Below are 27276 nucleotides of genomic sequence, written 5' to 3'. Positions count from 1 at the left end.
TGATCATTGGGAGGTGGGGGGGGAGGGTTGCAAATAATTTTTAAACATCATTTTTCAATTTTTAAGGTATTTTTAAAATATGGATATTTATTCTTAGTCATCCAGAAGCTACTTCAGTTCTGGTTCTTCAGTGAGAACTGAAGGAAGCTCCTTGGATTAGAGGGGAAACTTCTCCATAGTGAGGGGGAGGATTAGAGGGGAAACTTCTCCATAGTGAGGGGGAGGAGTATCCAGACAGGGTTAACCTTGTCCTCTCATTGATTGACTGAGTCAGATAAGCTCTGTGGACACGCCCACTGGTCACCAGGTACTACCCAGTTATCGACTCAGTCCACTCACTGTACGGTTGACCTGGATCTCCAGCAATTTAATAGAAATTAAGGGGAAAAAAGACTTGGGCCCACGAATTTTGCCTCCCAGCACCGCTCTTTAGCCTCCCATCTTCAAAGAAGGACTGCCACAAGCCCTCTGGGGCGGCACGCTGCCCTTGCCACGGAGTGAGACCGGAGTCACTCAGTGAGGACCTTTGCCGGGCAAGCAGGGAAGTGGGCACAAGCAGGCAAGCGCAGGAGTGCTCCGCTGCTCCCCTCAGGGTCGAGCAGCGAATTGCGGCTTTTCCAAGCGCCCCAGCTCGCCCGTGCTGCCTCCACGTGGCCAGACGATCGCAGAGGAGCCAAAGAGGAAATCCCTGACCACAGCGGCTTGGTGAGCACTTTTAAAAGTCGCGCCCTTTCTTGCAAGCCACGCGGCACCATTTTGAAGCCGGGAGGATCCACGTGAACCAAGATGGCGGCACCCAGCAGAAGCCGAGAAGGAAGGGAGCCAGTCAGCTGCAAATCCAGCCAGCAGCTCCATTGGAGGGGCAGAGGAGCATCCACCCAGGTCACTGGCCTTCCTAGAGACTGCCCAAAGGGCAGTCCAAAAGGAAGGAGGGGTCTAAATCCAAAAGGAAGCACCTCTCCCCCAAGGCAGATCCAAAGGAAGGGGGAGTCACAAGCCTTCCAAGCCCCCTTCTAAGTACGAGAGGCAAAGGCATAAGACCTTGGAGAGGCTCTGCAAGAAGGCAGGCAGTAATAAAACTACCTCAGGCCTGGGCAAAGGGGGAAAGACTCCAGGGACTCCCTCTCCCTGTGGAGCCATAGAGGAGAACCCAGCCATGCAAGCTAGGATCCCAATAGACACCTCAGGCCTTTGGGGCTCTGCTCAGGGGGGCCACCGTCCCCTCTGCAGTGGGCGCAGCCCTGCCTACAGGGTTACCAGGCTTGGGCGTTCCCCTTGCACAGGGGGGCATGGGCGCCAGCCAGCTCCCCCTCCACAGGGGCACCCAATTTTCAAGAGGTGATGATGAGGGCCTTCCAGCAATGCATGGCAGCGGCATTCCAACAGCCACAGCCCCCCCCCCTTCCCTCACGAGGGTGCCTGACCACCTGGATTCCCAGGAGGAAGAACTTCCCAGTTCCTCAGCCTCATCCCAAGAGGACAACGACCTGGAAAGCGAGGAGGGCGAGGTCAGAGAGAACAAGCTATCTGAGGACGAAGGCATGCCACCTCCTAAACCAACATTCACCGGGTTGTTCCAGCCCTCTTTGTTCAAATCCCTGCTCTTCAAGGCCAAGATAGCAGCCAAGCTGGGCAACAGAGCTACAGAGGTGCCGCTTCAATGCCAGGGCTTCTCAGTGGAGAACATCTTTGATGAGCAGGCCATTGAAGCTGACACGGTACCTACTCCCCAAAGCCTTCCTCGACCTGGTCAAGTGCCAATGGGTATCTCCCACCGCGGGGCCCTCACCCTTATCCACGGACAGGGTCTTCTTTAACGTGGACCAGGAGATGGCACAGACGCTGGCACAACCCTCCATTGATGCCCCAGTCGTGGCCTTGCATACGCCCATCAACATGCCCAGGGAGCCAGAGGATGTGCTAAAATTGGAGGACAGGAAGGCGGACCTCACTTTGCAGAGGGGTCATCAGGCGGCCGCTTGGGCAGGGAAAGCAGCCACCACAGCCTCCTTCATCAACCAATCATCCTTGCTGTGGCTGCGGGAACTACAGCAACGTACCCCCCATAACAGATGTCCGTTCGCATCAGGGCATCAACAAGCTGGTAGCAGCCAACCAGTTCTCTTCGGATGCCACTTTAGCTGCAGCCAGGTTTGCTTCCAGGGCGACAGACTGCTGTGGCTACGACATTGGCAGGCAGACGTCCGTCACAAGTGGCGCCTGGCTTCGGCTCCCTTCACAGGGGACTTCCTCTTTGGCCCAGTGCTGGAGCCGTTCCTGATCGAGAACAAGGACAAGAGGAAAGTCCTTCCCACCGCCCCGAAGAAGGGCAGCTTCAGGACGGCTCCGTACCCCAGATGCTCCTACTTCTGGGGTCAAGACTCTGGGTCCTTCTTTCAGGGTCAGGATTCCTTCAAGGGATCAGATGTGGGGTACTCGGGGAACAGACAGTACCAGGGAGGATTCTCTACTAGGCAGAGATACTGAGACAGGCAACAGAGAGGCAGGCAGCAGAAGCGGCCCTTTCGAGGGGGCGGAGGAGGCAGAGGGGGGCGCTCCTTCCGCAAAAACTAAATCTAGGCCCAGCTCTCTGCCCATTGGGGGGTGCTTGGCGTACTTCGCCGACCGCTGGGACCTCTCCTCCTCCGATAAGTGGGTGCAGAACACCATCAGGCATGGCCTTTCACTGGAGTTCCCTTCCAGCCCCCCGAGTTTCTTCCGGATATGTCTGGTCTCTAACAACCCGACCCAGAGGTTGCTGATGCAGGAGGCCATCCAACACCTGTTGGAGATTAGGGCAATCCAGCCAGTGCCTCCAGAGCAACAGGGTCAGGGACACTACTCCATCCTCTTTGTCATTCCCAAGGCCTTGGGGGGGCTGGAGAGTGATCCTTGATTTGAAACGCCTGAACCGTCCCATTCGATATAAGAGGTTCAAGATGCACTCTCTGCACTCTATATTGGAAGGGATTAGGCAAGGGGACTTTCTCACCTCCATTGACCTCACAGAGGCCTACCTGCACATTCCCATTGCCAGGGAACACCACAGATATCTCAGGTTTTGTTACCTGGGGCACCACTTTCAGTACCGGGCCTTGCCCTTTGGATTGTCTTCGGCCCCTAGGGTATTCACTAAGGTCAGGGCTGCCCTGGCAGCACACCTGAGACAGGTACTGGTGTGTATTCAATGTTACCTAGATGACCTGTTATTAAGGTCATCTTCCTTTAAGGGTGCCCTACGGGATTTAGATATCACTATGACAGTCCTGAGAGACCACGGGTTCTCGGTGAATATGGCCAAGAGCCACCTCCACCCCTCTACTAGCCTGATCCACCTAGGGGCTCTAATAGATAACCAGGCAGGCATGGTCTATCTGTCACCAGAAAGACAGCTGTCCCTCAGGTAGCTAGCCGCCTTGGTAGCCAGGAAGCGTAGGGTATCCTTAGCCACCCTGCCCAGACTGCTGGGTACCATGGTCTCTGCCATCAGCATCGTTCCGTGGGCTCGTCTCCACACCAGAGACCTCCAATGGTTCCTTTTGCGTTTCCAGCGAAGGCGCATGAGCTGCACACAGTCCAAAGTACTTCTTCCAGCAGAAGTCACCCACTCCCTGACTTGGTGGATGTCCCCGGCGATCATGAAGGGCGAGGTCTTCTGGACACCAGACTGCATGATGGTAACACCAGATGCCAGTATGAGTGGGTGGGGCGCCCATCTGCAGGCTCAGATGGCGCAAGGACATTGGACTCAGGCGGAAGGGACTCACAACATAAACTGGTTGGAGCTCAGGGCGGCCCGCCTGGCCCTGTTACACTTCCATCACTCGGTCAGGGGCCATCACATATTAGTCCTTATAGACCAGGGGTGGCGAACAAGTTCGACAAAAAGAGCCAAAATTTTAAACTGTGAGAGTCAGAGAGCCACACCACGCAGTGACCTGCCAAAACAGACCCGGAAGCAATGTTCCCTCTAATTTTTTTTCAATGTGAGCAGAAAAGTATAGTGTTTGAGCGGCACATTTTCATGCCTGAGCACCCGAATTTTTTTCACAGATGTCACCTAAGACAACAACGAAATCAGTATTATTTGAAACTCAAAGTTATGTTTCTTCAAGGTACCCGCTTAATTCAAAGTGTTATATAATATCAGTATCACTTAACAACGCTCCTGCTTAGCAACCAAAATGTTGGCTCAGAAACTCTGGCATTTGAAGCACGCAACTCTTAAAGCTGTCAAGTTACAAGACCCTTGCACCCCTAACCCTTTAGGGAAAAAAAACCCCAGGGGTCTTCAAACCTGACAGCTTTAACACTTGTGGACTTCAACTCCCAGAATTCCTCCTCCAGTCATGTTGCAGCGACGTCATCTGCGTGGATCTGCTCCATCTTTGCTTTCTTCATTGTGGGCAGGGCTTCTGCTGAAGATGCCAACGAGTACGAGTTGTCACCAGAATAACTGCTGCTACCTCCTCCTCCTCCTCCTCCTCCAACAGAATCACCAGATTTGCTCCTGAGCTCAGCGCTGGGTTACCTCTGCCCCCTCCCCCTCCTCCGTGCTTTTGAGGAGCCATGAGGCTTTTTTTCCCCTGCTCCCCCCCCCCCCACCTTCCTACTGGCTCCTGCAGCCTCATGGCTCCTCAAAAGCACGGCGGAGGAGGAGGAGGGGGCAGGGGTAACCCAGCGCTGACTGAGCTCAGCTGCTCCGAGCGGAGGGGAGACGCCGCTGCCACGCGTGGAGATGCCGGCTGGAGCTTTGGCGGCTTCATCTCAGCCGCAGCGCCGGGCGGCAAATCCGGCAGTGCTGCCTGTTAGAGGAGGATGAGGAGGAGGTGGCAGCAGTTCTTCCGGTGGCGGTGGGGGCTTTGGGGCTTCACAACTAGCCTCAGTCGCCCCGTGCTCCTCAAAGCAAGTCTGGGGAAGTCCTTTGCAGGCGGCCCGTTCTAGCTGCCTGCAAAGGACCTCCCCAGCTTCCGAAAGGGAGCGCGCGATCCGAGCCACAGTATACTAAATAATGATAAGAGCAAAGAGCCTCATTTATTTTGGCCGGGAGCCGCATGCGGCTCGCGAGCCGCGTGTTCGCCACCCCTGTTATAGACAATATCACCACCAAGGCCCACATAAACAGACGGGGGGACCAGATCCAGGGCCCTCATGAAGGAGGCCAAGCATCTGGGGCTGTGGGCCGAAAGGAACCTCCTGTCACTGAGGGCAGAGCACATAGCAGGGGTGGACCACACCATGGCCGACTGGCTCAGCCGGGCCAAGGTGGACAACTCTGAGTGGAGGCTGCAGCCGGAGATCTTCGAAGAGGTGGTGGAGTGCTTTGGATGCCCGGAGGTCGACCTGTTCGCCACTCCCCTCAACACTCCGCTCCCAAGGTTCTCCAGGTACCAGACACGTGGAGCGGAAGGGGTGGATGCCCTTCGAAGCCCCTGACCCAGGGGTCTTCTGTATGCCTTCCCGCCCTTCCCCCTAATCCCCAGGGTCATACGGAAAATCCTTCGGGAAGGGGCGGAAGTGGTTCTGTTGGCCCCTCACTGGCCCCGGAGGCCGTGGTTTGCAGATCTCCAATTGCTGTCAGTGGAGAGGCCGTGGAGAATTCCCCAGAAGATATCCCTCAGCCAGAGGTCACTGGAGCACCCAGAACCTCAATGGCTTCAGTTGACCGCCTGGCGCTTGAGCGGAGCATCCTGAGGAAAGATCTCTTCTCCCCCAAGGTAATACAGACCATCCAGGCTGCCTGCAGACCCTCTACGGAGTGCATTTACAGCGCCACATGGCATGCGTTTTCCACTTGGTGTAGCTCCCGGGGACACGATCCGATCCAGGTCACGGTGCCACAGGTTCTGGACTTTCCAGGCGGGCCTGGAGAGGGGGTTGGCTCCCAACACGATCAGGAGGCAGGTTTCAGCCATCTCATCAGTTCTCCTGTGTGGCAGGAACCAGAGTTTGACTCACCACCCCATGGTCAGACAATTCCTAAAGGGGGCTTCCAACCTCAAACCGCCTGCGGTACACAGGTACTCGTCCTGGGACTTACACAGGGTTTTGGATGCTCTGGACAGGCACTCCGTTTGAGCCTTTACGAACGGTTTCTCTTGAGTTCCTGACTCTTAAGGGGCCCTTCCAGAGTGGTGTTGCAGTTGGATCCGTCCTTCATCCCCAAGGTGTGCACCTGCTTCCATCAAGCACAGGAGCTGATCTTGCCCAACTTCTGTCCAGACCCTTCTCACCCGTTGGAGAAGAAGAAGTGGCACACTCTGGACGTAAGGAGGGCTCTGAGGATCTACCTCAGGAGAACCAGGCCAGCCGGGGACTCTGGGAAACAAGGTCACCACCACCACCATAGGCAGGTGGTTGTGAACCTGCATTGCCACTGCCTACTAGTCACAGGGCCTGCCTACACCAGGTCGTATCACAGCTCATTCTACGCGGAGCGCAGGCACTTCCACGGCCTGGGCCACGCAGGCCTCCTTGGCTGAAATCTGCAGGGCAGCTACCTGGGCTTCCCCCTCATCCTTTGTAAGGAACTATAAACTGGACTCCTTTGCCTCGGCAGAGGCCTCTTTCGGCTGCAGGGTATTACAGGCGGTCCACAGGGTGGGGGCCACGCCTCACCAGGCATGAGTTGGGGACATGTGGCCTCAAGGGTCTCCCTCCTTAGGGACGTGTAGGCTTTGGTACGTCCCAGTCTGGATACTCCTCCCTCTCACTATGGAGAAAGGGCGTTGGTACTTACCTGATACGCCTCTTCTCATAGTGGGGGAGGAGTATCCAGCCCCTCCCTGACAGTGTTATGTTGATAAGTATTATGTTGGTTGTTTACAAGGTTATGTTGATATTTCAACCAATAAAAGCTAATAACTGGAATAAGAGTCTGGAGTGAATGGTGCAACGAGTCGGATGGAGTTCTTCGCCGATACCTGGGGAGTACCAGGTGACCAGTGGGCGTGTCCAAATATCTTATCTGACTCGGTCCAATCAATGAGAGGACAAGGTTAACCCAGTCTGGATACTCCTCCCCCAGTGTGAGAAGAGGCATATCAGGTAAGTACCAACGCCCTATCTTCCAAGGGGGGAAAAAACAATTGAAACTCCTTAGAGACAGCTGGTCATTTGTATTTCTTTTAGAGAGCCGTTGAGGCCGTTTTGAGGGTTTTTTTCCCCCCTGTGTCTTTAGGGTCACCAGAGTAGCCCACATGGGGGGTGCAGCCTTCTTGGAACTAAGGAGCTGTATTATAGCCTGGAAACTCAATATTTGCATTTTGATTGTCCCCACTGACTGGAGCAGCAAATGGTGGTTATGAAAACCCTGCAAGACCGAGCTAAAGGCCTTCCTGCCAGTTCCTCAGTCAATATGGCCACTGTTGAGATGGCTGGGAGTCAAGGACCATCCACCCGCAGGGAGGTTGCCCTGGATTATATCTAGATGTGGTGGGACGTGGTCTGGATTCCCAAGAGGGAGGGGCCAAGACGCATGGAAGTTTAGATAAGCTTAATTGGGAAGAAGAAGGATCAAGGGAGATCCTCCATTGGAGTTCTCAATGAATCAGTGGAAGGACTTTCCTCCATCACTGGAGGATTTCTAGAATAGGTTAGACAACCGTTGCCGGAATGGTAGAGGTTCTCCTGCTTGATTAGGGGCTTGCATTAAATGACCTCCAAGGTCCCTTCCTGCTCTATCCTGATTTACGGTTCTACATTTTGGGCAGGTTTGCAAGAGGAAGGCCCAAGAGGCCATCTTTGTCAAAATTGAACAATCCTGTCTCAATTCGGGGGGGGGGGGGGAGATACCACAAGATCTCTAACCTACAACACAACCCTTTCAGCAGTTCCAAAAAAGCACCACACTCATTTGCGCTACTTGGGGGAGCCCAAGGACACCCACAATCCTCTAAGTGTCCTTAACATATCTTTAAAAAGAATGTAAATGACCAGCTTGTCTGCAGGGAATATAAATCCTTTGATTCCCCACCATCCAATTAGTGTTTGTGTTTGTTTTTTTCCTTGAAGAGGTTTTGCTTCTCATCTGAGAAGCTTGACTGAAGAACTGAACTGTTAGAGAGAACGGAGGAAGCTTCTCGGATGAGAAGCAAAACCTCTTCAAGAAAAAAATAGTCATGAAAGGTCAGTTTCCTCTTGAAAAAGCACATTTCGGGACAACCACGACCTGCATGACTGAAAATCTTCATAGACTGATTAGAGGTAGTCCTCAACGTACAGCAGTTTATTTAGTGACCGTTCAAAGTTACTAGGGCACTGAAAAATAGGAATTATGACCGCTTTTCACATGACATTCCCATGGTCATGTGATCAAAATTCGGATGCTTGGCAACTGGTTCATATTTATGATGGTGGCAGCATCCCTGCGTCACAGAATCCCCTTTTGCGACCACCTTGAGAAGCAAAGTCAATGGGGAAGCCAGATTCATTTAACAACCGTGTAACTAACTGAAGAACTGAAATGGTTCACTGAACAACAGTAGTGCAAAAAGTTGTAAAATGGAGCAGAGTTCACTGACCAAATGTTGCACTTAGCAACAAAGAATGTGGGCTCAATTGTCATAAGCTGAGCACTACCTGTATTTAACAGCAACTGTCATAGTAATTTATTTACCAAACTTTTCCCAGCCTATGCTCTACCTCCCTCACAAAAGGGCTCCCTAAAGCTAGTCTTTGACTTACAACAGTTCATTTAGTGACCAATCTCTGAACAGCACCAAAGAGGGACTTTTTCACACTTATGACCATTGCAGTATCCCCAGGCTTATAAGATCCAAATTCAGACGCTTCCCAATTGTCTTATATTTATGACAGTCGTGGGGTAATGTGATCCCCTTTGGCAACTTTCGCCAAGAGAAGCCTGATTCCCTTAACAACCAGGAGACTAATTTCATCACTGTAGTGATTTCCTTAACGACGATGACAAGAAAGGCAGTAAAATGTATGAAACTCCCCGAAGTTTGGGTTCAATTACGGTCGCAAGTTGAGGACTACCTGTAATTTTAAAACCAGCCCCATCAAAAAAGGAAACCTTTCTGGCTATTTGACCAGGTTCCAAGGTTGTACACATCAAAGCAACACGCATGATACACGTTGTCAAGCCATTTCACACGTACAGATAGGAACCATAAGGAAGGGCTGCGCGCCTTGCCAGGGTATCTGGATTACTGCATTACTCCCCTAGGCCAGCCGATCATGGAAGACTAGGCTGCGTCCTCCACGTGGCGCGACTGGGTCTGAGTGGGCGAGGCCAGACCCCTCGCCCGTCCCCTTCCCATCCCCGACCCTCTTTCAGGGGTCTCCGGACGCCTCCATCGCGCCCCGTTTCACGCAGGCGCGGTCCACTCCCCTAAATCCGCGCTTGCGCAAAAGGTGGGGGGAAAAGGCCCTTGTCCATTCGGCCGGGCCAGCTGTCCATCCAAACATGGGGGAAGGGTGAAGAGGGGAAAGCGCGCATGCCCACAACTCAACGGCGGCGAGTACGGCGCAGGCGCTTTCGCGGCTGGAGGGCGTGTCTTTAGGTCGTCGGCGCATGCGCTCCGCCGATCGTCCCCCTCGGCCTGAGGCAACCCCGGCCGAGGAGCCGTCGCGAGCTCGGCGTTGAGGCGGCGCGTGCGCGGAAAGAGCGAGAGAGAGAGAAAGAGAGAGAGCGACGGCGAGCGAACAGCCTCAGTAGCCGCCGCGGCGCCTCCTCGGCCGCGCATGCGCGGAGCGAGGAAAGTGGGCGGCGCGGGGCCCCGGCGGCGGCGGCGGCGACGGCGCGGTAGGCCCGGCAGGACAATGGCGGCGGCCTCGGCCTCGGTAACGGCGGCCTCGAGTCCCGTGTCGGGGCCTGGAACCGTCGTCGGCGGCAGCGGGCCCGGTTCGGCTTCTTCGTCCTCGTCGTCGTCGTCGTTTTCTTCCGCCGGCCCTTTGTCGCTTTCCCGCCGGAAAGACGGAGGCCCCGCGGGGAAATTTTGGGAAAGCGCCGACACGGCTTCGCAGTTGGAAGCCGCCCGGGCTTGGCTGGCTAAGCATTACAAGAAGGTGAGGTGGGGTGGGGGGAAAAAGGAGATGAAAGGGAGAAGAAAGAACGAATAGGAGGGCTTCTCTCGTTCCTGAGGTAAAAAAGGAAGAGAAAAGAATAGGAGGGCCTCCGATGAGAAAAACAGAGAGAGAATAGGAGACCTGTCATTTCTGAAGAAAAAATAGGAAGGAAAAGAAAGAAAAAATAATGAGGCCTCTCATTCCTGAGGGGGAAAAACAAAGAATGGGAGGCCTCTGACCCTTGACCTCTGACCTCCCCTCCCCTCGACCCCCCTCCTTTATCCCCCCTCCCTCTTCCTCCTCACAGATGCTTCCCCTCAGGGCTTCCCTGGGATTAAGTTAGGGCCTCTTTCATCACAGCGGGTGGTCCCATCATCCACGGAGTGAGGAGGGCAGGGTGTTGTGGATGATGGGGCCAGCTGGACCTGGGGTGATTTTTTTCTCCTCCCCTTTTTCTTAACCCTAGATGGGGAGGGGGTCATTCTTACACACACAGACACACACACACACACACAGACACACACACAGACACACTATGTCTTTGCCCTCCTTCCCTTTTGGGTCTGGGAAAGGAGGGTGGCTGTGGATTATGGGGCCAGCTGTACCTGGGGACAAGCCTCACCCCATATTTAGCCTTAGATGGGGTCATTCTCCCCTCCCCCAAGTTATAATGTCTTTATCCTCCTGCCCTTTGGGGTTTGGGAGAGTGGGGTGGCTGTGGATTATGGGGTCAGCTGGACCCAGGGTTATTCCTCTTCCCCCCATATTTAATTCTAGATGAGGAGTCATCCTTCTCCCCATGTCTTTACCTTCCTGCCCTGTGGGATTGTGTGGATTGCTGTGGATTATGGGTCTAGCTGGACCTAGGCACAGGTCTCCCTCCTGCCCTTTGGGGTTTGGGAGAGTGGGGTGACTGTGGATTATGGGGTCAGCTGGACCTTGTATTTAAATCTAGATAGGGTCATTATCGTCGTCCCACCAAAAGCAATAATGTCTTAAGTCTTCTTCACCCTCCTACCCTCTGGGGTGTGGGAGAGGGGTGGCTGTGGATTATGGGGCCAGTTGGACCTAGGGATGCACCACTTGGATTGGGGAGGTGTCATTTATGCAACCAGTTGTGAGCTTTTCTGCACGGGGAGGTGTGCTGCATTGTTGCTTTTCTTCCTGTCTCCTCCTAGCTAGACTTGCTTTTTTGGGGAGGCCTTTGAAGACTGGATTCAATTCTCAATTCTTTAGGAACCTGAGATTCTCCCCCCCCCCCCCTTGAATACAGTTAGTCCTTGATCTACGACCACAATTGACCCCCAAATTTCTGTCCCTAAGCGAGACTTGCTTGGGGAATTTTGCCCCATTTTACAACATTTCTTGCCAAGATGCTAATCGAACCCCTGCAGTCATTGGCGGTTAAAGGAATCTGGCTTCTCCATTGATTGCACATTTAGTAACTTTGAGCAGTTACTAAATGAAATGTTGGGGGGGGGGTTGGTCTCTGTTTATATACAGTTGCTTGTCTTGGCAGTGCTAGAGGGAGCCTGGTTTTCTCCCTTGTGAATTCCTTTACTGCTTTCTCCCTGATGGTTTGTCTGGTGTAAATCCGTGCTTATCTGGATTTCTCTTTCTTTGGGGCTTGGTGGTTTTTTTGTAAATGTCTCATGATCCCACTAGGGAAACATCATCAGTGCTGGAAGGATGGGGGTGGGGATTTGGTCTCTGTATAATTGCTTGCCCTGGCATTGGTGGGGGTGGGAATGTGGGTTTTTTCCCTTAATAATTCCTTAATTGCAGTATTGTTGTCTACTTGATTGTTCCTCTGGGGTTAATCCCTGCTTATTTGAGTTTCCCTTTCTGTATGGTTATGGGGGTCTTCTGTAGGGTCAATGAGAAGGAAGGACTCCCTGGAGAAGAGCCTAATGGTGGGAAAGACTGAGGGGGCAAAAGAAGAAGGAGATGTCAGAGAATGAGGTGGCTGGATGGAATCACCAAAGCAGTTGGCGTGAGCTTAAATGAACTCCAAAGGATGGTAGAGGACAGGAAGGCCTGGAGGAATGTTGTCCACTGGGTCATGAGGGGTCGGACACAACTTCACAACTAACAACAAGGGTCATTGGTGTTCTTTTTAGCTGGGTGGTTTCTTGCAGACATTTTGTGACTCAACTAGGGAACAGCATTAGTGCTAGAGGGGAGTGAGGTGGGAGGAAGAGGAGGAGAATATGGTGCTCTCTGAAGGTTTTTTTGCAGGCGTCTTGTAACCCAACTAGGGAACGTCATCAGTACTAGAAGAGAGGGTGTTTTTTTTGTGGAGCCGAGAAGGAGAAGAGGGGAGGAAGAAGAAAAGGACTGGGGGATCCTTGGTGCTCTCTGAACTGGGTAGTTTTTTTGCAGACATCTTGTAACCCAACTAGGGAATGTCATCAGTACTAGAAGAGAGGGGGTTGGTTGGTTGTAGAGCTGATTGGGGGGAGGAAGAAGAAAAGGACTGGGGGGTCCTTGGTGCTCTCTGAGTTTGGTGGTATTCTTGCAGATGTTTCATGACCCAACTAGGAAACTTCATCAGTGCTAGAAGGGAGAAGGAGGAGGAAGAAGAAAAGGAGGCGGACTGAGAGGTCTTGATGCTCTCTGGCCTTGGTGTTTTTCTTGAAGAACTTCATTATCCAAGGAAACACGAATGAACCCAATGTTAGAAATGTTTTTTTTTAAACTTTATTTTATTTTTAAGTACAAATAATACAAACATAGTGAACCCAAAAAAAGAAAGAGAAAAGAAGAAGCCAAAAAAACCCAAATATTATATGCATTCCCACACCCCGGAGACCATTTTTTTACCCTTATATTTCTTCTTCTGTAACAACTAAAAGATATACAATATATTCCAATTGTGCCCTTATCCCCTCCAAAACAACATATATTTTTGAGTAGGTTTATTCCCCTTGTCTTCCACCAACACCAATGTTAGCACTGATGATGTCACCTAGATACCTAGTAACAAGATGTTTGCAAGGATACCACTAAGCTTAGAGAGTCTTCCTCCTCCTCTCGCACCCCAATTCCCTTGTAGCACTGATTCTGTTCCTTAGTTGGGTCACAAAACGTCTGCTCAGCACCAAGGACCCCTGCATTTCAACTCCGAGCTTTAAAACTCTTCTATCCATGCTATGATTAGTTGGTTACCCTGATTGCTGCGACATAGCTAATAGTCTCTTCTAACCCCTTGTGGGGTAGCTACATCACACCCAATGCCGCAAGCTTTTTGCAACTCCTCCCCCCCGTGCTGAATTTTTCCGAGCTGCTTTTCCCACGTGTAGTCATTAAGCTACGCAGCGACGCAGCCTCTCTACCTTTTTCTGAAACCCACAATGTCAGGTGAGCCGCAGAGGTTGTAAGGCAGGTCAAACCTGTTGGGTTTTTTGGGTGCATGAACAGGCATGAAGTTGTGCACCCATGATAGAGCGTTCACATACATGCGCAGCAGGGAACTGAGGCAGCTCTGATCATCTCTTTGCAATCAGAATTCAAGTTTTCTCTTGACTTACGACCTTTTGTTTAGCAGCCCTTCGAAGTTACAACAGCACCAGAAATAAAAGGAACTTATGACCAGTTTTCACACTTGCAGCCATAGTAGCATTCCCATGTGACATGATGAAAATTCAGATGCTTGCCAACTGACTCCAGTTTATGACAGTCGCAGAGTCCCAGAGTCACACAATTCCCTTTTGGTGGCTTTCCGATGAGCAAAGTCATTGGGGAAGCCAGGTTCACTTAACAACATGTGACACACTTCACAACTGCAGCGATAGGCTCAACAACCGTGGAAAGAAAGTTCATGAAATGGGGCAAAACTCACTTAACCGATATCCCTATAACCTCTTAACCAATGTACTTGTCAGGATTCCGACCAATGTGAGTTAACAGTACTAACACTTCACGTGATTTTGATTCTATGCCTCTGTTTTGACAAGCAAGGATCATTATTAGCTTTTTCAGCTGTTGCCGCACATGGCTGGCTCATGTTTAAGCAATCGTCCATTATGACACAAAGGCACCTCTTGCAGTTACTGTTTTTGAGCCGTTTTTTGCCCACTCTGTACTTGTCCCTTTGGTTTTTCCTGCCTAGGTGTAAAATCTTGCTTTTTTCCACATTGAATTTCATATTGTTGGATAGGGCCTAGGGTTGGAATCCAGATCTTTTGGGTCCCAAGTTTGTCTTCTGGGATGTTGACTATTCCTGCCAGTAGTGTCATTTGTAAATTTGATGAGTTTCCCTTCTATCTCCTAATCTAAGTCATTTATAAAGATACAATACAATACAATAGCAGAGTTGGAAGGGACCTTGGAGGTCTTCTAGTCCAACCTCCTGCCTAGGCAGGAAACCCTATACCGTTCCAGACAGATGGCTATCCAACATCTTCTTAAAGACTTCCAGTGTTGGGGCATTCACAACTTCTGGTGGCAATTTCCGTTCCACTGATTAATTGTTCTAACTGTCAGGAAGTTTCTCCTCAGTTCTAAGTTGCTTCTCTCCTTGATTAGTTTCCACCCATTACTTCTTGTTCTACCCTCAGGTGCCTTGGAGAATAATTTGACTCCCTCTTCTTTGTGGCAACCCCTGAGATATTGGAACACTGCTATCATGTCTCCCCTAGTCCTTCTTTCTCTTAAGCTAGACATACCCAGTTCCTGCAACCGTTCTTCATATGTTTTAGCCTCCAGTCCCCTCATCCTCTTTGTTGCTCTTCTCTGCACCCTTTCTAGAGTCTCTGCATCTTTTCTACATCGTGGTGACCAAAACTGAATGTCATATTCCAAGTGTGGCCTTACCAAGGCCTTATAAAGCGTGATGTTGATTCTCTCCCTCTGTTGATGCAGCCTAGAACTGTGTTGGCTTTTTTGGCAGCTGCTGCACACGGCTGGCTCCTATTTAAATGGTTGTCCACTAGGATTCCAAGATCCCTCTCACGGTTACTACTATTGAGCAAGGTACCACCTATACTGTACCTGTGCATTCCGTTTTTGTTGCCTAAATGTAGAACCTGACTCTTTTCACCATTGAATTTCATTTTATTAGATAGTGCCCAATGTTCAAGTTTGTCAAGATCCTTCTGTATCTTAAGCCTATCTCCTGGAGTGTTGGCTATTCCTGCCAGCTTGGTGTCATCTGCAAATTTGATGAGTTCCCCATTTATCCCCTCATCCAAATCATTGATGAAGATGTTGAAGAGTCCTGGGCCCAAAACAGAACAGATATTCAAGAGTCCTGGGCCTAAGACTTACCTTGTGGTACCTCACTGCTTACTTCCCTCACTGAAGATGTAATATAGTTAAGGACTACTTGTTGAGTACAGTTTGTCAGCCAGTTACAACTCCATCTGTGGTGATGCTGTCTATCTCACATTTTCCCAGTTTACCAAGAAGTACATTGTGGTCTACTCTGTCGAATGCCTTACTGAATGAAGTCTTAAGTATTCCATGTCATCTGCAAATGGGATCAGTTCCCTCATCTCTTATAAAGCCTGCACTGTCACAATCACTCCTCGCTGACCTCATGGCAGTGGACTGGCAGGTGTTGACACTAAACACAACAGCCCCTCAGAAGGTTTAGTAGGGAAGAGCAGCTGGAAGTACAGCTGTCCCCTCCCCAGATCTGTGACTTGAAACCCTGACAGACCCCCCCCCCCCCCAGGTCTGCCAGCCTGGTGATGTTTCAGCTGTTGTTCATCTGTTGTGCAGTGTCCTGTTGTGTACAAATGAACCTTGGCCGCCCACAATGGCCTACAGGGCTGGATTTGATCTCCCCCTTTTTTAAGAGGCTGCCAATGAGTTCAGTAGCCGCCAAGCAGATTACAACAATTAGAAAAGCCGATAAAAATCTAAATTCTGAACAACAAACCGGCCCTAGGGTTGTACAGTCCAACTCTCTGCTAAGGCAGGAGACCCTTAGAGAAATACGGAGTTGAAAAGGGTCTTGGAGGTCATCTAGTCCAACCCCCATCTCAAGCAGGAGACCCTTAGAGAAATACGGAGTTGGAAGTAATCTTGGAGGTCTTTTGGTTCAAGCTCCTGCTCAAACACGAAACCCTAACAGAATCATAGAATGACAGAGTTGGAAGGGACTTTGGAGGTCATCTAGTCCAGCCCCTGCTCAAGCAACAGACTCTTACAGAAATGCAGAATTGAAAGGGACCTTGTTGGTCATCTAGTCCAACTCCTTGCTCAAGTAGGAGATCATATACCATTCTGGCTATAATTGTCGATGCTCCACCACTGGAGGCTTAAAAAAAAAGACTGGAGAGCCCTTTGTCAGAAATGGTCTTGGGTCTCCTGCTTGAGCAAGGTTAGAAGACCTCCAAGGTCCCTTCCAACCATCTTGTTCTGTTTTGAAAAATAGGAGATTCCTCTTTCTTTGGGTGAGAGAGTTTGGTAGGTAAAAAACTTGAAAAAAACCAGAAATGAATATGCAGCCGTAGATCATTTATTCATTATTCAACCAGTATTAAACAGCTAAGAGGGGTTTGGGTGGGGTGGGGGTGGGGGGAGAGCTACTTTGTGGGTCTATATTACAGAGCTGGAGAGGATCTTGGAGGTCTTCTAGTCCAAGCCCCTACTCAAGAAGGAGACCCTATAATTCCTCACAATCCTACACTACAGTTGCTGATCAGGTCCCCTGGTGGAGCTTAAGAAAGTAGTCCTTGACTTACAACAGTTTGTTTAGTGACCTTTCAAATTTACAACAGCACCGAAAAAAGTCTCTTATGACCCTTTTTTCACACTTAACCCTTGCAGCGTCCCCATACGGTCATGTGGTCAAAATTGGGATGCTTGGCAACCGACTTGCATTTACAACGGTTTCAGTATCCCGGCATCAAGTGATCCCCTTTTGCGACCGTCTGATGAGCAAAGTCCATAGGGACGCCGGATTCATTTAACAACTATGTGATTAGTTTGACGACTGGGGTGATATACTTGACAACTGCAGGAAGGGAGGTCGTAAAACGGGGCAACCCTCCCTTAACTGTCTGGTTTAGCCACATAAATTTTCCTCACTCTTAAGAAATTTTTGGCTGCTTTTTGTAAGATTGCTCTAACTTGGAATAGTCACTACACTAGTGGTTGTAACTCAGGGGACAGGCTGTATCTCTCTTGCTACCTGACTTCCACCTGCAATGGCTCCTTATCATCGGCAGAACCAGGATTAAAACAAACAACGGATGACCTATTCTGCTCTCGTGTTGCAGCCAATGTGGTTATAGACAGAAAATTAACAGCCACAACTGTGTGTGTCTTCGTTCCACAGTATGTCCAGGCCGATGCACCGACCAATAAAACCCTGGCTGGGCTGGTTTCCCAATTGCTGCAGTTCCAGGAAGATGCCTTCGGAAAACATGTGGCCAATCCTGCCTTTACCAAGTTTCCGGTCAGTATTGAGGATTTCTCCAATGTGGGTCTCCAGTGATGCTCTTTGTGGGCAGAACAGGAAATGCCAAAGATTTGCCATTGTGTTCATGCCTAAGAGGGACTAGAACTCACTATCTCCTGGTGATTGGCCCAAAGCCGCCCCCTGGCTTTTATGCTAAAGAGAGAATTAGAATTCACTGTCTCCTGGTGATTGGCCCAAAGTCACCCAGTCAGCTTTCATGCCTAAAGTGGGACTAGAATTCACTGTCACCTGGTGATTGGACCAAAGTCACCCTGTGGCTTTTATGCTAAAGAGAGAACTAGAACTCACTGTCTCCTGGTGATTGGCCCAAAGTCACCCAGTTAGCTTTCATGCCTAAAGTGGGACTAGAATTCACTGTCACCTGGTGATTGGACCAAAGTCACCCTGTGGCTTTTATGCTAAAGAGAGAACTAGAACTCACTGTCTCCTGGTGATTGGCCCAAAGTCACCCAGTCAGCTTTCATGCTAAAGAGAGAACTAGAACTCACTGTCTCCTGGTGATTGGCCCAAAGTCACCCATACGACTTTCATGCCTAGGGCAGATTTAGAACTCACCGTCTCCTAGTTTCTAAGCCAGCACCTTTGCCACTTGTCCTATCTGACTCTCAATTGCCGATCAGTGTGGCGAACGTGCTTGGAATTCTGGGAGTTGTGTTCTGATGCATCTGGGTGTCAGGTTGAGAAATGTGCTGGGAACAAAGGATGCTTTTCTGATGTTAAATCTGGTTTCATAAGTCCTCATGAAACTTTCTGTGCAACGTGTTTGTCACAAGTGGGGCTCAAACGATTCTTTGTGCAACTTTAGATAGAGTTTTGTTTGAAAAATTTCCCTTTCAAGCTTGTTCTAGAATTGCAGAACTGCAAGTCAAATTGAAGAAAGGAGAATAAGAAAGGGATGGACGATGAGGAGAAAGAGAGGGAGGGAGGAAAGGAAATGGAAGAAGAATGGAAGGAAAAGAGGAAAGGACAAAACAAGGGAAAAAAGGAAGGGACAGAAAAGGAAAGGGGAAAAAAGGAAGGTTAGGGAATGACAAAATAAAGAAAGGAAAGGAAAATTGGGAAGGGAAGGAAACAAATAAAAAAAGGGAGGCAACGAAAGGAAAGGAGAAAAGGAATGGGGAAGTTAAAAACAAGGAAAGGGAAGATAAAAACAAGCAAAACAATAGAAGAAGGGAAAGAGAAAGAAGAAAGAAAAAGAAAGAAAGAAAGAAAGAGCAAAGGGAGAATGAGGAAGGGAAGAGAGTAAAGAAAGAAACCAAGCAGGAAAGGAAAGAAGAAGAAAAAAGACAAGTTTGATTTAAGGACTTGGATTTGCCTGCCATCCGGGCTCCTCCCCCAACTCAAAACACCTCGCCTTTGTCCTTACCTGGCGACACAACTAAGCTGCGATGAGGAAAGGTGCCTCCAGTGCCCCGTAAGCTACAAGGGCTCTTTTAACCCAGCGGCTTCTGAAATTTGCTTGCAAAATCTGCAAGCCGTTGGCCGATCGTTTCTCCTTGTGCGATGTGAGATTTGTGTGGCTGGTTGCATGTTTCAGATTTGTCCGGAGGGGGGAACCCACAACTCTCCCTTGTTGCGGTTTTGTCTTTCAGGCCAAGTGTTTCCTGGATTTCAAAGCCGGAGGAACGTTGTGTTACATCCTCGGTGCCGCTTACAAATACAAGAACGAGCAAGGATGGTGAGTTTGCTATCCCCGCAACTAGTTTTCGACTTAATGACCATTCCTTTAGTGACCGAATCTCCAACGCTGCTGAAAAAAAAGAGCTGGTCCTCATACTTACAACTGTGCATGTGTGATCAATTGGCAATTCACTTGTATTTACGACTGTTTCACTTTCCTGGGGTCTCTTGATTGTGACCTCCTGACGAGTAATGTCCATGGGGAAAGCCCAATTCACTTAACAACCTCATGATTCACTTAATGACTGCCGTGATTGCTTAACAGCTGGAGCAAAAACAAGGGTTATCAAATTGATCGAGGCTCACTGAGCCCACTGCCTTGCTTAGCGATGGAAATTCTGCTCCCAGTGTTGGCCGTAAGTTAAAAACTACCTACAGAGGTGAAAATAATTGCATTTATTGCCATCCTGACTGATAACACAAGTAGTCCTCAACTTACAACAGTTCATTTAATGACTGTTCGGAGTTACTGCAACATCAAAAGATGTGACTTATGACTGTTTTCAGAATGCGACTTATGACCGATTTCACACTTATGACTGTTGTAGCATCCCCCTGATCATGGGATCCAAATTCAACCATTTGGCAACTGACTCATGTTTATGATGGATAAATAGCCCCAAAATCTTTATTCTTCTGTGCAGGAGGAGATTTGACTTGCAAAACCCTTCACGGATGGACCGAAACGTGGAAATGTTCATGAACATCGAAAAAACATTAGTGCAGGCAAGGCTAATAATGTTATTTTGGGTTGTGGAAATGGCTTTCGAAGTGCTTCTGAAGGACCCGAACAGGGATTTGAGTCTTTCTCAATAAATATAATAAACATATTTATTGTAAGTACTTATTATACAAGGCTGGATAAAATGTAAATGAACCAACCATCTGTGAAGTACTCTAATGAAAAAAAAATCTCTTTCTAGAGTTTCCCCTAAAGGTTGATGCTTTGTCAATCTCTTAATAAATAAATAAATATATACATGTATACATGCACATGCGCGCGCACATGTATGTATGTATGTATGTATGTATGTATGTATGTATGTATGTATTTGTGTTACAACCCCTGGTATGCCCAAATATGGAAGGGAGCTCACTACTCCCTCTTTCTGTCATTCGGCTCATTACAAAAGACCATGCAGGCAGAAAACCATATTTTTTTTTTAATGTTGCCTTTTTATATTTGTGTTGTATTTGTGCTGATAAATAAATAAAGGGAAACTAGTATAGATCTATTTCAAGCTATTTAGCTCTCATCAGCTAGCCATACCCTTACTGGGATTCGAACCAGGGCTGTATTACATATTAGGCAGTTGTATTAGCCACTAAGCCACAGCCTGTGGCTTAGTGGCTAATACAACTGCCTAATATGTAATACATATCATATATATTATACATATTATATACAGTTATATATATATAACTTGATTAAGCAGCAAGCATCCTGGGCAGTTAGAAACATGCTGAAAGGCATGCAGTTTCCCTAGAGATAAATATAAGTGTCTTGTTGAAGTATTGAATCTGTATTCTTTGTGATAGGAATAATGGGTTATTATTTGAATGCAGTATTTATTTTTTATCCTGTTAATTTGTTTTTTTCTGGGATCAAAAAGATTCCTTTAATTCCTCCATTATTCTTTTCTTTTCTTTTCTTCAGAATAACTGTCTAAGCAGACCAAGCATCTACCTCATTCCAGACATTGAGCTGAAAGTGGCTAACAAGCTCAAAGACATTGTCAAACGCCATCAGGTAATGGGTTCGAAAACACTGGTTCCACACAAGCGTTGTCTCTTGGAGTAGTGAACAAATTCAGATAATGAGCTCTTAAAACTGCCCCTCGGTTGCTGAAAACGGCAGTCAGGGTGTTAGGTCCTCGGTTGCCTTCTTGGAGAGGCTTCCTGGCTCAATTTCAGCATGTTTCTAACTGCCCAGGATGCTTGCTGCTTAATCAAGTTATATATATATAACTGTATATAATATGTATAATATATATGATATGTATTACATATTAGGTCTTCAGTGTTAGAAGGGACCGCATAGAAAGAGACAGCAGCCTCTCCCCCCCCCCCCTGCCTTCTAGCACTGATGGTGTTAACTAGTTGGGTCATGAAACATCTGTGCAGAAGCCACCAAGCTCAGAGCACCAAGAATCCCATAGTCATCCTCGTTCTTCCACTCTTCACAAATCCCCTTCCCTTCTAGCACTGATGGCATTTCCTAGTTTGGGTCATGAAACATCTGAAAGAAAACCACCAAAGCCATAGAGCACCAAGGACCCCACGATCTATCTCCGAAGAGGGGCGTGGGAGGAGTCACACATGGTATTAACACAGCCCTTTCACCCTGGAGGCTGAGGTAAATCTTGAGGCCACACCTCCGTACCTCCTCTGACCTCCCAGATTAACCTCAGCCTTCGGCCCAGAAGGAGTGTTTTTCCTGATTCTCCCTCTCTTCGAAGACTTCAAGGTTTTTTCCACAGGTTTTAGGTTGCAAGCTCCACCCTGCTCAGAGAGCACCAATGACCTCTCCCCCTTCTCTCCTTCCTCCTCTCCATACACCCTACTCCCTTCTGGCAATGATGATGTTCTCTAGTTGGTTTGTGAAACATTTGCAAGAAAACCAGGAAGCTTAGATGCTATTCCTCTCTGTGCTTTTTTTCCTTAGGGGACCATCACAGATGACAAGTCGAAAGCCACACACCATATATACCCTGTTCCTACCTCACTGGATGAAGGTTCAACACAACTTTATAATATTCGATTAAACTAGCATTTAAAATATAAGTGGCCTTAAAAAATGACATATTTTATTGTTGTGACTTGAATGGAAAGACCGCAGAGGTGACGTTTTTGGCAGATCCTGGCAAATGTTCCCCAGAGTTTTTACAGCTGGCCTCCACTGGAGGGCAGCATTTCCCCAGACACTTTGGACAATTTCTCCCTCTTTTCCTGTCTTCCGAATCCTTTCATATCCGGTTTCTCACCTGAAGGACAGAATCACAGAACTGGAAGGGACCTCCGAGGTCTTCTACTCCAACCCCCTGCTCGAGCAGGAAACCCTATAAGACAAATGGTTGTCCAGTTTCTTCTTAAAATCTTCCAGTGATGGAGCACCCACAAGGTTTGAAGGCAGCCAAGCTGTTCCACTGGTTAATTTTCCTCACTGTTAGGAAGTCCCATCGGTGCTTTTTCAAGAGGCAACTGGACTTTCTTCTGTTTCTTTGAAGACGTTTTGCTTCTCCTCCGAGATGTTCTTCAGCTGTGACTGGATGGTGGGGAATGTGAGGATGTAAATCCTTGCATTCTTTTAGAGCACCATTGAGACCACTTGCAGATTTATTTGTGCCCTCAGGAGTCACCTGAGTAGTGCAGATGGGGGTGGAGCCTGCGTGTGGACACAGAGCAGAAAACATCCTGCAGCTAAGAAGGCTCCACCTCCATTTGCACTACTCAGGAGTGTCCCATGAGGACATTCACTAACAGTCATGGCCAAACTTTTTGTCGTCATGTGCCAAAAGCACCCGCACCCATATTGCAATGCGTGCATCACCTGTCACCCTGTGTAGGCACGCACAACTCTCCTCGCCCCTCTGCGCATACGTGCACCCCATTTTGGGCCCAGTAGGCATTCCTGCAGCCTCCTGGGAGCAAAAACAGGTAGCAGGGCTTGCCCCTCTGCAATCTCCCCACCTCTCATGCATGTGACCTTTGCGCATGCATGCACAAACCCCCCCTGTGCACGCATGTGTGCGCCTCTCCCACATGCGCCCCGCCCTCTGCACATGTGCGGCAGAGATTAGAAAATCAGCTGGCCAGTGGGAGGCAGATGCAGTGCAGCTGAGCTGGGGTGACGGCTCATGTACCCGCAGAGAGGGCTCTGCTTGCCACAGGTTTGCCATCATGGTATTACAGTGTTGTCTTGGGAGATTCTCACTCATCCCGGTTTTCAGGTGTCCCAAAGGTGCTTTCTTTCCAAAGACAACTGGACTTTCTTGGTTTTTTTGTCCTTGAAGAGGTTTCACTTCTCATCCGGAAAGGTTTCCTCCCTTCTGAGTAACATTTCATTTCATGATTCGGAACTGAAGAAGCTTATAGGATGAGAAGCGAAACCTCTTCATGAAAAAAAAAACCCTAAGAAAGTCCAATTGCCTCTTGAAAATGTTTTTTTATATTTTGATATACATATCTCTGCTGGTTTTGTGAATTTATGCACGAATGCCAGACTGTCACGCCGTACGGAATGAATGAATGAATGAATGAATGAATGAATGAATTGGCTGATGTCGTTTAAATTCTGTTCCTGGCAGATGACTGGCTGAGACCGGTGATGAGAAAAGACAAGCAAGTCCTGGTGCACTGGGGTTATTACCCAGACAGGTAATCCATGTGGCCTTGGCAATCCAACATTACAATAAAGGTAGTCCTCGATGTATGACATTTCATTTATGACTGTTCAATGTTATAATGATACTGAAAACAGTGACATACGGCCCTTCTTGACACCCAGCGACTGTTGCTGTGTCCCCGCGATCAAACTTCCGGCCCTTGGCCACTGACTCGTGTTTATGACGGTTGCAGTGTTCCCGGGGTCATGTGGTCCCCTTTTGCGACCTTTTGACCATCAAAGATTCGCTGAACAGCCATGTAACTTAACAGTCGCAGTGATTCCCTTAACATCCATGGCAAGAAACGTAAAACAATGGAGCAAACCTCACTTAGCAATGGAAATGTTGGACTCAGTGATGGTTGTAAGTTGAGGATTACCAGGAATTAAAAAAATAAAAATTAAATGAAAAAGACAACAAAACCAAATTCAAAGAGCAGAAAGACCACTAGATCTCTTTTGGCCATTTAGTTGCAAATAAATTGGATGGAAGGAAGAAAGGGAGGCTGGATAGATGCATAGATACTGGATGGATGGATGGATAGATGGATAGATAGATACAAGATGGATGGATATACAGTAGATGCTACATGGATTGATTGATAGATGATGGTTGGGTAGATCGATAGTGGATAGATATAGATTGATGGATGGATATAAATACTAGATGGATAGATGAATAGGTAGATAGATACTGGATGGAGAGAGAGATAGATAGATAGATAGATAATAGAAAGAATACAATACAATACAAAACAATACAATATCAGAGTTGGAAGGTACCTTGGAGGTCTTCTAGTCCAACCCCCTGCCTAGGCAGGAAACCCTATACCGTTCCAGACAGATGGCTATCCAACATCTTAAAGACTTTCAGTGTTGGGGCATTCACAACTTCTAGAGGCAAGCTGTTCCATTGATCAATTGTTCTAACTGTCAGGAACAGTTCTAACCGTTCTAGGTTGCTTCTCTCCTTGATTAGTTTCCACCCATTGCTTCTTGTTCTACCCTCAGGTGCCTTGGAGAATCCCCTAATCCTCTTTGTTGTTCTTCTCTGCACTCTTTCTAGAATCTCCACATTTTTCCTACATCGTGGTGACCAAAACTGAATAGATGGATGGATGGATGGATGGATGGATGGATGGATGGATGGATGGATACATATATACACACAAACACACCCATACACATATACTCGGTGGGTGGGTGGGTGGATAATAGATAGATATTAGATGTATGGATAGATACTGGATGGATAGATAGACATGGAGACAGATAAATACATAGGTAGATACAGGATGAATGGATAGATCTATAGATAGTAAATGAATACATAGATACTAGAAGAATGGATGGGTGGATAGATAGGTAGGTAGGTGGATAGTAGATATGGTTTCACGTAGTCTGTTGCGCTCCATCCTGCCTGAGCGGCCTATCCAATCCACCCACCTCTTTCCTATTTATTTTTTAACCTTCCAGCTATGACACCTGGGTCCATGCGAGCGAAGTTGAAGCAGAGATCGAAGAGCCTCCCATTCCTGAAAAGCCTTGGAAGGTGCGTCTCTCTTCTCGGTGGGCGTTGGCTGCAAAATCTGCAGTTTTTAAGGGACTTCCCGCCTGAGGGGTTAAGAATTCTCGGGGAAGAGAAATTTGGCATACGGTTTTACACACACAAGATGACAAAAAAGTTGTCAAGCATGATGGGGCTGGAAGCTATGGCCATTTACGACGGTTGCAGCATCCCAGGGTCACGTGATCCCTTTTTGCAACCTCCTGACCAGCCAAGTCAACTGGGAAAGCCAGATTCACTTAACAACCGTGTTCCCCACTTAACAACTGAAGCATTTCACTTAAGTTGGCAAGGAAAATCCTAAAATCAGGTCAAACTCCCTTCGCAAATTTCTCACATAGCAGCAAAACGTTTGGGCTTGATGGCGGTCATAAGTCAACGACTGCTTGTCCTTAAAGATGTTTCTGACAATTCTGATTCTTCGGCTAGGTCTACGCCCGATGGATCCTGGACATGGATGTTTTCAACGAATGGATGAACGAAGAAGACTATGAGGTGGATGAGAACAAGAAGCCAGTCAGCTTTCGACAACGGATCTACCTGAGAAACGAAGAGGTGACGCTTTTGGCTTCTTGGGATAGAGGTGATGCTTGGTGGGATGGAAGGAAGGAAGAGGAGAGACGTTAAAAAGGGGGAAGGGAAGAGACAAAGAAGGGAAGGAAGATGGGAGGAGGAGGGAAGAGGAGAAGAGGGGAGGGAGAGGTTAAAAAGGGGAAGAGAAGAAGGGAAGAGTGTGGAGAGGAGAGAAGAAAGGAAAAAGGAAGAGAAAGAGAGGAGAGGAAGGAAGGAGAGGAAACGGAAAGAGGAAGGAAGGAGATAATGAAGGGAAGAGAAGGAAGGAAAGAGGAAAGAAGAGGTGGAAAGGGGAAGAGAGAAAAGACGATTGGGAGTGGGACAGGCGAAGCAAAGAGGAAAAAAAGGAGGAAAGAAGGGAAGAGAAACTGGAAGGTACTTTGGAGGTCCTCTGGTCTACCCCCCTACTCAAGTAGGACCATCTTAGACAAATGGCTGAACCTTAACCCTAATCCTTTCTTAGTTCCACCAGATGGACCTTCTTAGGATAGGAGACCCATAAAATCTTATCCCTCCTTGCTCTGGTGGGTCAGGTGGATGTAACTGACAAAAGGAGGTCCTTCAAGTAACAGGGAGGGAGCCACCACAGAGATGGCCCTTCTGGGTCCCACCAGATGACATCCTCAAGATAGGGAACCCATAACATCATGTGCCCCCCACCTGGTGGGTGTAACTGGGAAAAGTAGGTCCTTCAGGCAACACGTAGGGCTTTGGAGGTGACCACCCAACATCATGAATAGGACCCGGAAGCAAATCTTCCAGAGAGATGACCCTTGTGCAAATCTAGCCTTGCCCCAAAGCCCCTTTTGGAACCTGCCAAAGGTTCCAGATCCTTTCTAAAGGCAGGACTCGAGAAGCAGCCACTGGAGGAGATGTGGATGATGGGTGCTCGGGAAGGAGACCCTTGTTGGACCATCTCTCTCTTCTTTCAACAGCCGGTCCGTAGCCCCGAACGACGAGATAGAAAGACAGCTACCGGGACCCGGAAGAGGAAGGCCTCTCCTTCGCCCCCACCACCTCCCACCCCAGTGGAATCCAGGAAGAAAGTTGGCAAGAAGGGGTATGGTCCTTGGATGGATGGATGGATGGATGGATGGATGGATGGATGGATGGATGGAGAAATGGAGAGAGATATACCATTTTTCAACATGCTGGCTGAGGAACTATGGAAATGGAAGTCTATCCATGTTCCAGTTGGCTAGGCTGAAGAGGATGGATGGAGGGGAGGTTGGATTGAGGGAGGGAGGCATCTTTGGATGCATGGATAGATGAATGGATGAAGACACAAAGAAAGATGTTTCTCAACATACTAACTGATGAACTTGAGAGTTGAAGCCCTCCTGGGGGGGGGGAGAAATGGGCGTGGTAACCTAACCCAGAGTCCGCTCCCTATGTAGAAAATGGTCAGCCAAGGGTGGTCTTCTCCTTTGTCTACCCCACCACCCACCCCACTCCCCTTCCAGACAAGCCAGCCTCTACGGGAAGCGACGCGGTCAGAAAGAAGAGGAGGAGCAGGACGATCTGACCAAGGACATGGAGGACCCCACCCCTGTGCCGAACGTTGAGGAGGTGGCCCTTCCCAAAAACGGTGCGTCCCAACACACAAGCCGC

General features: G+C 48.6%; 1 protein-coding gene across 2 annotated transcripts in view; it reads left to right on the top strand.

The window, feature by feature from the left end:
• The first annotated feature begins 9549 nt into the window (after positions 1-9549).
• The window catches only part of SMARCC1 (SWI/SNF related BAF chromatin remodeling complex subunit C1), a 72131-nt gene continuing 54404 nt past the window's right edge, over positions 9550-27276 (top strand). The window contains exons 1-11 of one of the 2 annotated variants that reach the window (XM_081969902.1): positions 9550-10029; positions 17318-17437; positions 19054-19139; positions 19786-19867; positions 20799-20891; positions 21807-21876; positions 23449-23518; positions 25002-25077; positions 25522-25647; positions 26601-26725; positions 27129-27253. In XM_081969902.1, coding sequence (XP_081826028.1) covers positions 9706-10029; positions 17318-17437; positions 19054-19139; positions 19786-19867; positions 20799-20891; positions 21807-21876; positions 23449-23518; positions 25002-25077; positions 25522-25647; positions 26601-26725; positions 27129-27253 — 1297 coding nt within the window. In that variant the 5' untranslated portion in view covers positions 9550-9705. The remainder of the gene's footprint in view (positions 10030-17317; positions 17438-19053; positions 19140-19785; positions 19868-20798; positions 20892-21806; positions 21877-23448; positions 23519-25001; positions 25078-25521; positions 25648-26600; positions 26726-27128; positions 27254-27276) is intronic. The other variant, XM_081969901.1, reaches the window with a different exon arrangement.

Source organism: Natrix helvetica, assembly GCF_964273705.1.
Source record: "Natrix helvetica genome assembly, chromosome: Z".
NCBI lineage: Eukaryota > Metazoa > Chordata > Lepidosauria > Squamata > Natricidae > Natrix > Natrix helvetica.
This window is presented reverse-complemented; position numbering and strand designations above follow the sequence as displayed.